Source organism: Sturnira hondurensis, unplaced genomic scaffold (genome assembly GCF_014824575.4).
Source record: "Sturnira hondurensis isolate 20B ecotype Veracruz unplaced genomic scaffold, ASM1482457v3 Scaffold0002640, whole genome shotgun sequence".
Taxonomy (NCBI): domain Eukaryota; kingdom Metazoa; phylum Chordata; class Mammalia; order Chiroptera; family Phyllostomidae; genus Sturnira; species Sturnira hondurensis.
The window spans coordinates 918,338-932,942 of NW_028075271.1; the positions used below are offsets into that span (position 1 = coordinate 918,338).

Below are 14,605 nucleotides of genomic sequence, written 5' to 3' on the forward strand. Positions count from 1 at the left end.
AGGCGCCCAGAGCCGTGCGCCTCTGTCAGCCCCGCCGTGCCCGCCGTGCCCGCTGTGCCCGCTGTGCCCATGTCCCTGTGGCAGGTAAGGCGGTGGGAGGTGAGGACGGGCCTCCTGGCTTTGTCCCGCTGGAGCGAAGGACAGTCGTCCCCACTTCAGTGGCCTCCCTGGCAAGACGATGCAAACCTGTGTGGGGACCTGCCGCCACCCCAGGCAGAGGAGGGGCCGTCTGCTTCAGAAAGGGCCGGAAGGTGGGCGTGGGCTCCCGGGCCCCAGCAGAGCCGCAGCGCAGCCTTCCCGCGTGCGTGCGTGTGCGAGGGGCGGGCTAACCGTTTGCTTTCTGAACTGCCTCGTTTTCTGCACCTGTAGATCTTTCAGAAGCCCCTGATGGAGTCTGAGCTGCTGGCAGAGAAGGAGGGGGCTCTGATTTTTGTTAACTGGAAGGAGCTGATTATGTGCAATATCAAGCTGCTAAAGTAAGCCTCCCTCCAACCCCGCCTCGCTTCGCCTCCCAGCGTCGCACCGCGTCCCACCACGCGTGTCCCCGCCATGCATGCGCCGCCTGTCTGCTGCTCTCCACTCACGAGCACCGCCCCCTTCTTGGCTCTGATGCTTTCCACACGCACCCCAAGTGACCCGAGTGTCCGGGTCCTGCGCTCCTGTGGCTCTAGAATTTCCAGAGCAAGGCCAGCCCTGCCCTGGTCACTGGCTGGCTCCGTCCCGGCGTGGGGCAGCCCCCACGCCCTGCCTCCGACCCAGGTTCCCACGGGCGAGCACAGGTCTCTGCAGATGCTCTTGGTGCCCGCGGGTGGAACGTGGCAGCACCGCTCACTGGCCACGTTGGGGTGACTCTCGGAGAAGCTGGCCTGAGCCTGCTGGACGTCTTATTCCCAATGGGGTCTTGGAGGCAGCAGTGGGGACGGGGGTCAGGGAGCTGCGGTGGGAGCCCGTCTCAGTGCCACGGGCTGTGTCGTCACGAAGGTCCCTTGCAGGCCCTGCTGTGACAGCATTGGTGAGAGCACGGGGGAGTCCAGGGGGTGCGGTCAGGCCAGCTGGCAGAAGGGCCTCCCTCCGGGGCGTGGGGCGAAGCACCCCGTCAGGTGGCGGCTGCCCCAGCTTTTCCTTCCAAGTTCAGGTGCCCGCGCCCTTGAGCAGGGTGTGTTTGGGGTGGGGGGGATGGGGAGGGGAGGCTCGGAGAGCTGGTGGGACAGCGGCACCCTCTCTCTCTCTCTGTTCTGGAGTGGCCATCTTCAACTTGTGTGCCGGTGTGCTGCGAGTTTTTAAAACATGCCGGCCTGGCTAATTAGTCAGCAGCGCAGGCCTCTTTTTCCTCAGGCCAACTCGGACTCACAGCCGCATGCCACCCCCTCCACCCCCCACCCCACCGCCTCCCCAGCTGTGCGTTTTTGCACTCAGGGGCCTCATCTGTCACAAAAGGACCGAAATGCTGCCTCCCACCCAGGGTTCTCATTAGGGTACCTGGTCCACAGTGAGCCCTGGGCTTCGGCCCGGGGACCCTGGTGGCACCGCCTGAGCACCCAGCCTCACCTTGGAGAGAGAGCAGTCCTGTCACCTGGGGGCCAGGGGGTGACTTCACCCCTGAATCTAAAGTGTCAGAGATGACTTGTTTCAAAATAGACACAAAGGTTTTCTTTAGAAAATATAATGCAGGTTAAAGCACGCTTTTCCCTAGGCAGCTCTCAGTGGGGGTGGGGGTGGGGGGGTATATGTCCCCGGGGTCCCCCGACGGGTTGGCCTGGAGAAGGCTGTGGGGCTGGGCCTGCTCCCCTGCCTGTCTCTGGGCTTCCCTCCAGCCTGCTCTGGCCCGGGGTGGGGTGGGGTGGGTGGGGCAGAGCCCCTTCCCCAGCTGTCAGGGCCAGGCCTGGAGGGCGGAGCTGAGCGCACTGTGATGCTGGGGAGGCCGGCAGCTCAGAGGGCGGGGTGTGCCGGGGCTGCGTGGTGGGGGACACCCAAGGTCCCACCAGAGGTACCCCCCTGCCTCCTGGCCTGCCCCCGTGGAAGGAACGTAGGACAAGGAGGCAGCCACCCCAAGCTTTTGTTCTTTACTAAGCCGAGCAGGGCAGAAAGGTTGGAACCTTTTAATGTTAAGACCCAGGTGCAAGCCCCGGGGGTCACCCAGCAGGAGTGAGGTGGGGCCCCCAGACTCGGGGGCTGGAAACCGCACTTGTTAAGACCCTTCCTGCCTCCTTGCTTGGACAAAGGGAAGAAATGAAATGAAGACCTTCTTAAAAAACGTGTTTTTCTTAAATAGAGTGACACAATTTTATTGTACGCAGAAGAGAGAAAAATGAAGCACCTGCCTTGGGCGTTGAGTCATGACAGAGAGAAGGCAGGAAGCAGGGAGGTCGGAGGGGGGTGGCGGCAGGGGCTGGGTGTCAGGTGGAAATGGCTGGAGAGCGCTCAGACGGAGCTGCGGGGGAAGGACAGGGCAGGAGCGCCGAGCAGGGGCCTGGGGTCTGTGCCGGCTGCCCTGTGCACGGGGCTTACAGACCTGGGGCTCCAGGGGCAGATAACCTGGGTTCCAGGCCTGCCTCTGCCACCTGCTATTTGTGGGACTTTGGTCAAGTTGTGCCATTTCTGCATGGCACAGTGTCCCCAACAGTCTGCAGGGGTGACAAGTCAGGCATGTTAGAAAAGTGTTGGCACACAGGACGTGTTAGTCCGTGCCAGCTCCTCTGACCGTGCCCCTGGCCTGCAGACTAGGAACGCTCGTGTGTGCCACAGACCCTGGGCTCCGAATGGTGCTGTGGCTCATGATGCCCCTCCGCAGTGCAGGTCCTCCTCTCCCCCACCCCCCGCCCCTCTCCCCACGCATCCGCACCTGGGACCATAAACCAACTCAGCCAGGGGTGCAGCTGTAGCCGCAGCAGCTGAGTCACGTGACCCCTGGGCCCGGGGCCCCCTCTGTCCAAGCCCCAGCCTCAGTCTTGCCTGTGCAGAACACCCCAAAGGGGACCCCCAGTGGCCTGGACAGGCACTGGTCATGGAGGGGCCTTGCTTTAGGTCTGCCCCCGGCTGGGACAGCTCATGTCCGACAGCCTGCTCGTGACCTCTCTTCTCCCTTCTCGTCATCTCCCCACCGTGGAGAAGAGGGAGGGCGTGCGTGTGTGCAGGCACAGCTGTTCCCTCGCAGGGGACCAGTGGGGTGATGGGATTGCTCCCTGTTTCCAGCCACAGCAAGTGTGTGACATGGGGATGCAGGGCCCCCGTCCCCCAGATGGGTGGCCTTCCACACCAGCTCCCCCGGGAGGCAGTGGCCGCCCACCATCCCGAGGGTGCCATGCTTCAGACCCCCGGCCCCGGGCAGCCAGCGCTGACCTCCACTCATTGTTCAGACCAGGAAACTCAAGGTCCCCGAAGTTTCTGTCCTTGGATTGCTTGCCCACCCAGTCCAAGGGATTTTTTTTTCTTTCTTTAACTAAAAATTTAGATGAGAGAGAATAAAGTGGTCTGGAGTTTTTAAGCCCAATACGAATATTGCAGAGCCTCCTCGGAACGGCGCAGCCTCACCATGGCCAAGACCCGACCAAAGAGTCACGGCGACATCTCCCCACCCTTCTGTTAAAACCATTCAGCCTAACGTTCTGTTCCATCCATTTGTCCATCAGTCTGTCTGTCCGTCCGTCCACCCACCACCCACCATGCTCACTAGCGTGGGCAGAACACACCCCACCTCCTCTGTGCACCCCACCACCACAGTGTGCTGCTGGCCTCGCCATGCAGAAGCGCAGAGCCCCTCCCCAGGTCCCAGGGCTGGGGGCAGTGTTAGGGTCGGGTGGGTGGGATGCACAGCCCCCACTCTCAGGCCCAGATACTCCGACTGCAGCTGGACCCCAGAGCAGACACCTCCCGGCCCCTCCAGTCCCTTCTTGGCCTCCAGGATGCAAATCAGTTGGGCCCATTGGCCTGTCATCAGGTTCGCAGGCTTCTGTCCTCCAAACCCCTTGTCATCAGGTCACCTGTGGATGAGCATGGCAGCAAAGCAGTGAACGGGGCAGGTGGTCCAGACCATCACCTGCACTTGGCTTTGGTGACCACAGTAGGTTGTTCCTCTGTGGTAGCTGATTTGCCGCATTAGCTACATTTTGTTTGGCCTGAAAGTGGGTCTCCACGTCCCCATTTGCCCATGGGCGACCCTGGCCTGCACGCAGGCTTGGCACGGGGGCCATGTTGGCAGGGTCTGTCACCACAGATGACACATTCACACAGGGACCCTATCCAAGTCACTAAAGAAGGGGCTCCAGTTCGGTGCCTGAGAGCCAGCAAGCAGCCACAATGCCCCGGACAATGGCCCCTCGGACCCCTCCGTGCAGCAGGACTCAGCCCCCGTCCCGTGTCCCCCCCCAGGTCCGCTCGTGGCCTCTGAGTCGGCGCCCCTCACCCACACCCTGCCCCTGGCCGGCCACCAAGTGTGCGGGGTGGCCTCACCAGCCCTGTCTCCGTGCAGAGCGCTGCGTGTTCGCAAGAAGATGTCCGGGGAGAAGATGCCGGTGAAGATGATCGGGGACATCCTGACGGCCCAGCTGCCGCACATGCAGCCCTACATCCGCTTCTGTAGCTGCCAGCTCAACGGGGCCGCCCTTATCCAGCAGAAGACGGACGAGGCCCCCGACTTCAAGGACTTCGTCAAAGTGAGGAGCCTGTGGACGGAGGCGGGCCCTGCCCCAGGGGCTGTCCCCGGCAGCTGGGTGTGTCGGGATCGCTCAGTGTCTGCTGGGATCGCTCAGTGTCTGCTGGCACGTGTCTCTGAAGGCCACAGGGACCGAGGTCCTGGCTGAGCATCGGGGGCAGCACTAGCTGGCTAATAAGGTTATACCCAAAGTGGGGGCCTGGGGGGCTTGGAGAGGAGGGCCCAGCCCTGCCTGGGGCCTGGGAGCAGGTATTGGTGGTGGTGTCTGAATACAGGTTTAAGTTTTCTGTCTCGTGTACCTGCCCTGGGGGACTGGCCACTCTCAGGTGCCCTATTCTGATCAATGGAGCACCCTCACTCTTGCCCGGCCTGCCCCACCCCCACAGAGGGAGGGGCCAGCAGCCCCCATGGACCCTTCCTTCCTTCCCCACGGGGTCTTCTTGGTGGATTCACACTCCAGGCATCCTTGGGGGTGGGTGAGTGTGATATGCCAGGCCCTCTGCTTCCGGGGATGACAGGGACTTGGAGACCCAGGTGCCTGTGAGGGGGATGTTGGGTGGTGCTGCTGGAGCCCTGGGGCCTGGGTCTGCTGTTCTGGGACTTGGCCTTGGCCCGGTGGGTCCCCACTGGACCCGCCAGCCCACACAGCTGCTCTCACAGGAAAAAAAGAGAAAATAAGTAACTTTGTGAAACAGGTGCATTTTGATGAATAGACAGCGCAATAATAATGATGGTGACAGGCTTGTCTTGGGGCCTGATGAGTCTGGTGGGGCCATGCCCTCCTCCTCGGTGACATTGTCTGTGGCCGCTCACTTCAGACTCTCGGCCACAGCATCATATCTGTTCTCTCTGTCTCCCCCGCGCTGTCCCTCAACCTTGAAGCTGCCCTGTGCTAGCCGGCGAATGGGGCATTCGCAGGTCGTTCTAAGGGCCCAGGTAGCGCTGGGCAGGCGGCCTAGCGGGGCCTGCGGGGATCAGATGCTGGGCTGGCAGGTGCCCTGGGCCACCTGGGGTTTCTGCAAAGGGCACAGGTGGGATGAGTTCATCACCTCATGCCCTTGCACTTCAGGGAAGTGCCGACCCTGTCCAGGGAGGGGCGTGTTGTCCCTTCTCCCCTCCCCTCCCCGTCCTGCCTCCATCAGCTCTCCCGCCTCATCCCTGTGGGAGCTGGATGGGCCTCGACCGCCTGTGGTGGGGGCCGGTTCAGGTGTGGCCGGTTCCCCACGCCTGGGGCCCAACTCAGGGCAGAAAACCTGCGCCTTTGAGAGCTGAGTCACCATATGATCCCAGTGACTCATAGGTCACCTTCTGGGGACAGAAGGTCTCTTGTCCTCCAGATGAGCAGACAGAATTGACAAAAGTGGTGGGAGAAAGAGGCAGAGCGTCCTGGGCAGGCCCCAAAGCTGGAGTCCTGACCCCTCTGCCCCAGCTCTGCCGTCCCCACTGCCTGGGGCTCCGTGGGGGGCGGGGGGGCGGAGTAGAGGCTCCACCTTCAACAACCTGCCCTCCCAGCACCTCCGGGACCAAAGGGGAACTTTTATTCTCCTGACGGTCCTTGTTCCTGGGAATGTTTACCGCAGAAATCTGGGTAAACAGCCTCCAATCTCATCTCTGTAAGTCAGGAGCTGTGTGTCCCCTGAAGGGACCTGGAGTGCAGGGACGACCCTGGGGGCTGAGTCACATGTGCAGGTCTCTGGCCCTTGTCCACAAAGTGCCTCGTCTGGGACCAGGGTCCGGCTCCTGGGTGATCATCCAGGACCCTGAGGTGTCACCACTGATGCCACTGTTAATGCCACCAACTGGACCGTGCTGATTGCTGCAGGACAGTCAGAGGGGTCTCTCATTGCAGAGGTTGGCGATGGACCCTCGGTGCAAAGGCATGCCGCTGTCCAGTTTCATCCTGAAGCCCATGCAGCGGGTGACAAGGTACCCCCTGATCATTAAAAACGTAAGTGCCGCCCTCTGTTCCTGGGCAGAGCTGCTTTCTGGGGGCTTCAGGGAGCCAGGGCCTCGGGAGAGGCCTCAGCCAGGGTGCCTGCTGCCTGCTGTGCAGAGACCTCGTGCCCACGGGGTGGGGTGGCGCCTGCGTGGTAACTCAGCAAGAAAAGCCATTTACTGTGAAAACAGCTAATAGCATATGACCTTCCGAGGGCATGCAGGTGGTTTCTGCCCCTAAGTTGGAAGGTGACAGCTCAGACCTTGGTTCTTTCCCACCTGGAAAGACCAGCGAGAGGAGCTCTCTGGAGTCCTCTGAGCCTGGGATTACGGAACCAGGGGCAGCAGGTGCACAAGAGAGCGAGGCTGGGTCTGGCTCCTCTTCACGGGGAACCTGCGGCCAGTGGGACCCGCTGCGCTCCTGTCCTCCAGATGAGCAGACAGAATTGGCAAAAGTGGTGGGAGAAAGAGGGGGGCCCTGGGCTGTGGTGCCTCGTGGGTCTCTCAGTGGCAGAGCCTGGGAAGACATGTATTGTGTATATTCAAACACACACATTTGCACAGTTGCGAGTGTGCGCACGCATTCATGCCAGGCGTCCCTCTTTCCGTATATTTGCGACTTCCTTCCCTATCACAGGCCTGGCTCCCATTTTTCTTGATCTGATAACTGATTTCCTCAGTCCCCTTGTATGTCCCGAATCTCCCTCCCCTGTAAGGGGTCTCTCCAGTCCAGTGCCAGCTGCACCCCACGAAATGCCCTGCGGCCGCACTGGTGCAGCTGAGGAAGTAGTTCTGAAAGGAGCCGGTGGTGACTGTTTCCTCTCCCCCAGCTCGACAGGCACTATTGAAATCACGCAATACTTTTCTTTTCAAGATTTTATTTGTTATTTTTAGAGAAGGGAAGGGAGAGAGAAAAAGAAGGGGAGAAACATCAGTGTGTGGTTGCCTCTCACACGCCCCCTACTGGGGACCTGGCCCACAACCCAGGCCTGTGTCCCTACTAGGAATTGAACCAGCGACCCTTTGGTTCACAGGCCCACGCTCAGTCCACTGAGCCACATCAGCCAGGACACACAAATATTTTTCTAAAAAATTTCTGTATAGCAAAATATAATGAACAGTGGAGAAAGACAAATGACAGCTCTAAACTGGGTAAACATATTTTTAACCATATATACATATGTGCTGAAATGTACACAAATCTGTCACCTATCTGCCTACCTATCTCTTACAACTTAAAAAGAAAGGGACAAACACACTAATAGAAAGATAGGTACAATGTGCAACTAGACATTTCTGAGAGGCCATGTCCACTTTCTGTGAGGAGCACATAGTCAGGAGCTAATCTGGTTTGAATCTCAGCACCACTGCTGTGCGCCGTCGGGTGAGTTCTTGACCTCTCTGGGCCTCAGTCTTCTTATCTGTAGAACAGGGACGCCAGCAGCCCCTCCCACACACCCTTGTGGGAATTAACTGAGCTCATATACATAAAGGCCTGGCTCATACTCAGCAGTCTATAACTGTTAGCTTTATCATTTACACGCTGAATCTACAAAAAGTTCAGATTCACTGGCAATAAAAGAAATGCAGAGCAAAACAAGAAAATGCCCCTTCTGGGGCTTCCGACAGGCAGGCATGGGAAGGACTCGGGTGGCGAGGATGTGCCGGGGAGGGCGGCTGCTCCACCTCCAGACCAGCTGCTCAGCCTCCGTGGCCGGCGCCTCTGCGTCGGGAGCTCGTGTGGGAGACTCATCAGAGGGACAGCGAAGTGTCAGAAACTGCCTGGAGCTTCCTGGGACGCGATGCGTATAAAGGCACTGTGGTGTCCCCTCGCAGTGACCCGTCGCAGAGCCCGTAAAGATGAGGGACAGCAAATGACACGCCACTTAGGGGGACAGTGCGACGGGACAGCCTGATCCTATTTTTACTTTAAAAAAATCATGTTTACATGTACATAGCAGAGTATGTTAACAAATACTTGACCGGAGGTCCCCTCCAGGTGTGGAGGTTGTGGGATTCTTCGTAACTTTCTGACTGTTGCACAATCTCCCTTTCACAATTAGAAAAACCAATAGGCCTGGCCCTGGCTGGTGTAGCTCAGTGGATTGAGCGCGGGCCTGAGAACCAGAGGATCATGGATCGATTCCCAGTCAGGGCACATGCCTGGGTTGCAGGCCGGTTCCCTGCAGGCCCACTCCCAGCAGGGGACGCACGAGAGGCAACCATACCTTGATGTTTCTCTCCCTCTCTCCTTCCCCTCTAAAGATAAATAAATAAATAAAATCTTTATTTAAAAAAACCAAAAAACCAATAGGCCTGTTTTCGTTTTGAAACAAAACAAACGCATGTATGTGAGCCAGTGCTGGGGTCCCAGTCTGGAGCAGCGGTCCCCACACTGGGCTGCATGACAGAATCGCACGGGGAGCTCTGGAAGATTCCTGTTCCAGAGTCCCAGCCCCAGACCTTCTCATGTGGTCACGCGAGAGGCTTGGAGGGCAGTCGAGGAGGTCCCAGGGTGGGAGCACCCTTCTCCGTTCGGGTGCCTACCTATGACGTTAAACCGAAGTGCGCATTTGAGGTGAGGTGCTCTTCAGGGTGAGGCTGCTGGCGTTGTCTGTCCAGGTGGACCTTGGAGGCCCTGCGGGTTCACACCCCCATGAAAAAATACTAGATTGCTAAAAAATGCTGCCCCCCACTTGAGCCTCTTGGGAAAACAGCACCGATAGACTTGCTCGACTGGGGTTCCCACAATCCTTCCTCTTATTAAAACACATCTTTGAAACAGGGCAAAACAAGGTGTGTTTGTAGGTAGACAAGGCCTGGGTGGGTCCAGCCTCAACTTGCCCCCAGTGCATCTCAGGCGGCGGGGGGGCACGTCCTCCCCTTGCCCTTAGGGTCCCTCTCCGTATTGCCTGTGTCTGGGCCCAGGGCCCCTGGAGCATCTGCTGGGAACTGCTGTCTTTCCCGAGCACCTTCTGAAGCCCCGGGAACTGAGGAGCGCTTTGCTCCGGTCAAGGCATTCAGTCCCCCGACGACAACCTTCTCCGGGAGTGCCGTTAGCGTCCCCATGTTTCAGATGAGGACATAGAGGCTCAGCACGTGTCTGTCCCTGGCCCAGGTCACATCTGATCACGGGCAGAGCAGGGGGTTTCCTGCAGGAGGTTTCCTGCAGGAGGTTTAGGTTGGGGACTCATAACCATGGCTGGAACAGCCTGTCCAGAAAAACACCGGTCTGCATTCCGGGCCTGAGCCGCAGGACGGACCCGTTCACATGGGAGAAATCCACTCGGGTGCGGACGGGATCATTACTGCATCGCTGTGGCCTCTGCCCTCCTCATGCTCCAAGTACGAACAATGTGGCACCCCCGCCCCCCAAGGGGCTCCTGCCAGCGCTCCCTGTCCTGGTGCGCTGGGCCCTCAGGGCTCAGTGGCCCCAGTGTCTGCCGCCCAGGAGGCCTGTCCCTCCAGGAGCGTGAGTCCCTCCAGGACCATGAACCCCGGCCCCCAATCCAGCTGTTGTCTTCTGGGTTCCCGGGCAGATCCTGGAGAACACTCCGGAGACCCACCCGGACCACAGCCACCTGAGGCAGGCCCTGGAGAAGGCGGAGGAGCTGTGCTCGCAGGTGAACGAAGGGGTGCGGGAGAAGGAGAACTCGGACCGGCTGGAGTGGATCCAGGCGCACGTGCAGTGCGAAGGCCTGTCGGAGGTGAGCCCGGGGGCGGGGCCTGGGCCTGCACCGCCCCCGTCTCCCGGCCACAGCCCGCCAGTCTCTCTCCATTTCGTTTCCGGTAGTTCTTATTTTCTGTAATGCGCTGGTTTCTTCCTAGTGTCTTATTCCTCTCGCACAGCTGGCCACACTTCTCATTTATTTCCTAACACGTTTTAAACACAACCCTGTCTGTTTCAAATCTGATAATCCCCGTGTCTAGCTCCCATCTGCTGTTTCTGGTGGCCCCCCTGCTGAGACCCACGCCCCCACGTGCGCCGGTATTTTCCATCGATCGCGAGCTTGTGTCCTCGGAACTTGAGCTCTGGGGTCTGGGTGGTCTGAAGTCACGCTCCTTCCTGGGGGATGGCTGCCGGGGTTGCCCTAAATTAGCAGAGGGGGCTCTGGAGACCACACCGGTTGTGTGAAGTGTGGCTTAAATGTGGGTGGGCACTGCCCTGTGGACACTTTTTCCCTCCCCTTACACCAGGGTCAGAAACAGTACAGGTTTCTTGCTTGTTTTTTCTGTGTTTGAGTTTGTCATTCTTCCTGGGATCCAGCTTTTTGTGATTCCCTGTTAGATGCCCCACATCCCACGGGCCCTGACACACCCCCGTCTTCTGCACACCATGTAACCACTAAAGTGGAAGGTCAAGGTCACCAGACTCAGGAGAGCCTTTCAGGGCCAAAGCCAGCTGAGTCTTGTTTATCATCGAAGGTTAGCATGTTCTTTTCTTTTTTAATTTTTTACTTACTGATTTTAGACACAGAGAGAGAGAGAGAGAGAGAGAGAGAGAGAAAGAGAGAGAAAGAAAGGGAGAGATGGAGAGGGGGAGAGAGAGAGAGAGCAAAACACCAGTTTGTCATTGGTTGATTCTTGCCTGTGCCCTGACCAGGGATTGAACTCACAACCTTTTCCAACCGACTGAGCTACCCGGCCAGAACTGCATTTTTGTTCTGTTTCTGTTTCTGCCTCTGCAAAGTTCTTATTTTTATCACCCTGCTTACATTTAAAAAGTGCATTTTTATACTTCACCCCATTTTTAAATTTTTCACTGGTGTGTCAGCATATTCAGTCCCCTCTACTCCCAGAATCAGAAACGTCTCCTCTCGTACGTACCTTTCTTCGGGGCATGTGCCTTTCCTTCCGTTTTACTCGCAGACACACACGTGCCACTCCCCAGGGTTCACCACGGTGCCCAGGCAGACTGTGCCTCCCTCCCCCACTCTCCGGTGGCTTCAAAGGCAGTCACTACCTGAGCAAGTGGCTACCTGTTCCTCCCCACCCACCTCCTGCTCGCCGTCTGTGCAGGTGGAGGGCGTGAGTTGTGGAAGGGGTCCCGTGGGAAACATGGGGGCTCCCATGTTGGAATTCCATGTTGAGTGCAATCCAGGGGCACTCACCAGTTGGATCCATCCATCCATTTGTTCATCCACTCACCCCTTTGTTCATTCAGTGAACATTTCCCGAGCACCTACCCATGGGCCGTTGCTCAGTACGCTCCCCGTCTTCCTGGCAGAGTGGCCCCCCTAACCACACACACTTTGGAGCACCGAGCCTCACGGCTGCAGTCAGGGAATCATCGAGGGCGGCTCTTAAGCTTAAAACATTAAGAACAGAGTAAACTCTGTCATTTGCTTTTGTGGCTCTGACGTCACCCTTCCTTGGTCTTTCCTTGCTGTTGTCACAGCTGCCATTGTGCCCGTGCCCAGGTCACGGTCACGTTGGCTTCTGGCTCCTGACCCCATTCTGGACACACAGCCATTATTATGTGTCAGTTTAATCCTGTCTTTGACCTTCCTGTCTGTTCCCAACGCACAGAAGTCCCGCGTTGGCCGGGCCACTTGTGGGCCACGGCTTTTGAGGGTGAATAAGCGACGCCAACCAGATGTGGGCCAAGCTGGCTCTTCTTCATCGTCGTCTCTGCACGGCTCACCTTCTCTGTCGGGAAGCAGAGAGGGCCAGAGTGCCCCCAGGCTCCTGTTCCTCGGTGGGAGGTGGAGGCCACTCCTTCCTCCCTGTGCCTGAGGGCATGGGGGGGGCCGCTGTCCCTTGATGCTCTGGTCACAGAGGCCCCGATGACTCCTTCTCCCAGTGGGGGGTGGACAGTGGCCCCGGCCGCCCTGGAGGGTTGCGTGTTGCCAACCTCATCGCCTCTCGCTGCAGGGTTTGCAGTTCTGAGAGAGCCTTGGCCTTGACGGCCGCTGGATGGAGCACTGCTCTGGGGCTGGGATGTGGGCAGGAGGGGCCCGTGACACCTGTCTGGTCCCTGCAGCTGCTGGGGCACAGCTGTGGCCTTCCTCTCCCCCATCTGTCCCCTGCTGTCAGGAAAGGGGGTTCTAGTGAGGTGCCTCGGTCTCCCTCTGCCCCTTCAGAACCCGCTTATGCAAGGTGACAGAGCCTGGGGGCATGGCAGAGAGAGGTGACAGAGCCCAGGGGGATGGCACTCGGAGCCATCTCCCGGGTGTGGGAAGTGGCAGGGAGAGAGCTGTCTTTGTCACGTCTCAGGACCAGCGGGCTGGGTGAGGCTGACCAGCTCCAGCCCCGTGTACTCAGCTGGGCTGGGAGGCCGCACACAGCCCCGCTGGGCCCCGCCCTGCCTCAGGTCTTCCCCGAGGTTCCTTCTGCGTTTTTTGGTTGCACCTACTGGGGTGACCTTATTGCTGAATAAGGTCACCCAGGTTTCAAACGTGCACTTCTGTGACACAGGATCTGTGCGTTGCCCGTGTGCCCACCCACCAAAATCACACTTCTTCCGCCACCACACGCTGGACCCCTCTGCCCTCGACTCTCCCTGCCCCTCCCCGGTCACCACCACGTAGCTGCCCGTGTCTGTGTGAGGCTCCATTTGCTCGACCTGCGTGTCCCTCTCGCCTGTTCATTTGTCGCTTTCAGTTTTGTGCCCCACACGTGAGTGAGACCGCACGGGTCTCAGCTTGGCCGTGTGACATCTTTCACGCCACATGCTGTTTTTGGGGCCCTCGACTGGAGCCTCTGCCGCAGCCCTGCGGGCCCCCCGATACTGGTGCGGCCCACCCTCCAGGTGCAGAAAACCCCCAAACACGCCCTGGCCCAACTTCGTTGTCTCTTCCCTGGGCTTTGTGTCCTTTCTCAGCAACTCGTGTTCAATTCCGTGACCAACTGCTTGGGGCCACGCAAGTTCCTGCACAGTGGGAAGCTCTACAAGGCCAAGAGCAACAAGGAGCTGTACGGCTTCCTCTTCAACGACTTCCTCCTGCTGACCCAGATCCTGAGGCCCCTGGGCTCCTCCGGCGCAGACAAGGTCTTCAGCCCCAAGTCCAACCTGCAGTATAAAATGTACAAAACTGTAAGTCGGCTTCCGCTGCCTGGTGGCACCGGCAGGGCGGGCTGGGGGAGGTCGTGGCCGGGAGCCAGCTTGCTGTCAGGTTCAGGGGTGTGGCACGGAGGGGGAGGGGCAGTGGCCAGGGTCCCCAGTGACGGGACGCCTCCTTTTCTTGAGCTTTGCTTTGTTGCGCTTCACAGAAATTGTGTTCTTTACAAAATGAAGGGCAGACCCTCCACCAGCAACAAGATGACAACTTACTTTACCGGAGTGGCCTGGCCCCTGCCCACGGCCTCTCCACGGTGGGCCTGCGCCGTCAGTGGACGTACCATCTACTAGCTTCCCGGTGGCTGCGTGGGGCCTGGGCCTGGATGCAGGCCCGCCCGGCCCGGCAGGGCTCATGGTCCAGTGTGCAGACAAGCGGGCGTGGGAAAGGACGGGAGTAGGGCTCAGGTGCCCATCCCCGGATATTCCTGGGTGCCCATCCCCGGATATTCCTGGGTGCCCCCAGACTTCTCAGCGAAGCTTGGGCCGTCTGCGCCCTACCCCGCAGCCGGTGCGNTTCCCGGTGGCTGCGTGGGGCCTGGGCCTGGATGCAGGCCCACCCGGCCCGGGGCTCATGGTCCAGTGTGCAGACAAGCGGGTGTGGGAAAGGATGGGAGTAGGGCTCAGGTGCCCATCCCCGGATATTCCTGGGTGCCCCCAGACTTCTCAGCGAAGCTTGGGCCGTCTGCGCCCTACCCCGCAGCCGGTGCGAGCAGCCCCAGCCAGGAGTTTCCGCAGAATTGTTCGTGTCTTCTGGTTGTGGGAGACCGTTTTTCTAAGTGTGTGTCCGCGGGGGTGTGCCCACAGACGGGTGTTCTCTGAAGCAGCAGCCAGCCTCGTTTTAGAAGAGAGGACCACGTACACAGGCGGTCGTCACCAGCAACGTCGTAGGGAAACCTTCGGCAGGCGGGGGCGTCACTTGCAGGCCCAGTTGGCGCCTGCCGTTTGCCGGTCCGGACGCT

General features: G+C 59.2%; 1 protein-coding gene across 6 annotated transcripts in view; it reads left to right on the top strand.

Annotated features, from left to right (window-relative positions):
• Positions 1 to 14,605, top strand: part of ITSN1 (intersectin 1) — a 182,514-nt gene that overhangs the window by 161,287 nt on the left and 6,622 nt on the right. For 5 of the 6 annotated variants that reach the window (XM_037040584.1, XM_037040582.1, XM_037040581.1 and 2 more), the window contains 5 exons: positions 370 to 476; positions 4,469 to 4,652; positions 6,501 to 6,599; positions 10,126 to 10,293; positions 13,410 to 13,622. In XM_037040584.1, the coding sequence (XP_036896479.1) occupies positions 370 to 476; positions 4,469 to 4,652; positions 6,501 to 6,599; positions 10,126 to 10,293; positions 13,410 to 13,622 (771 nt within the window). Of the gene's footprint in view, positions 1 to 369; positions 477 to 4,468; positions 4,653 to 6,500; positions 6,600 to 10,125; positions 10,294 to 13,409; positions 13,623 to 14,605 lie in introns of those variants that run through there. The other variant, XR_005065676.1, reaches the window with a different exon arrangement.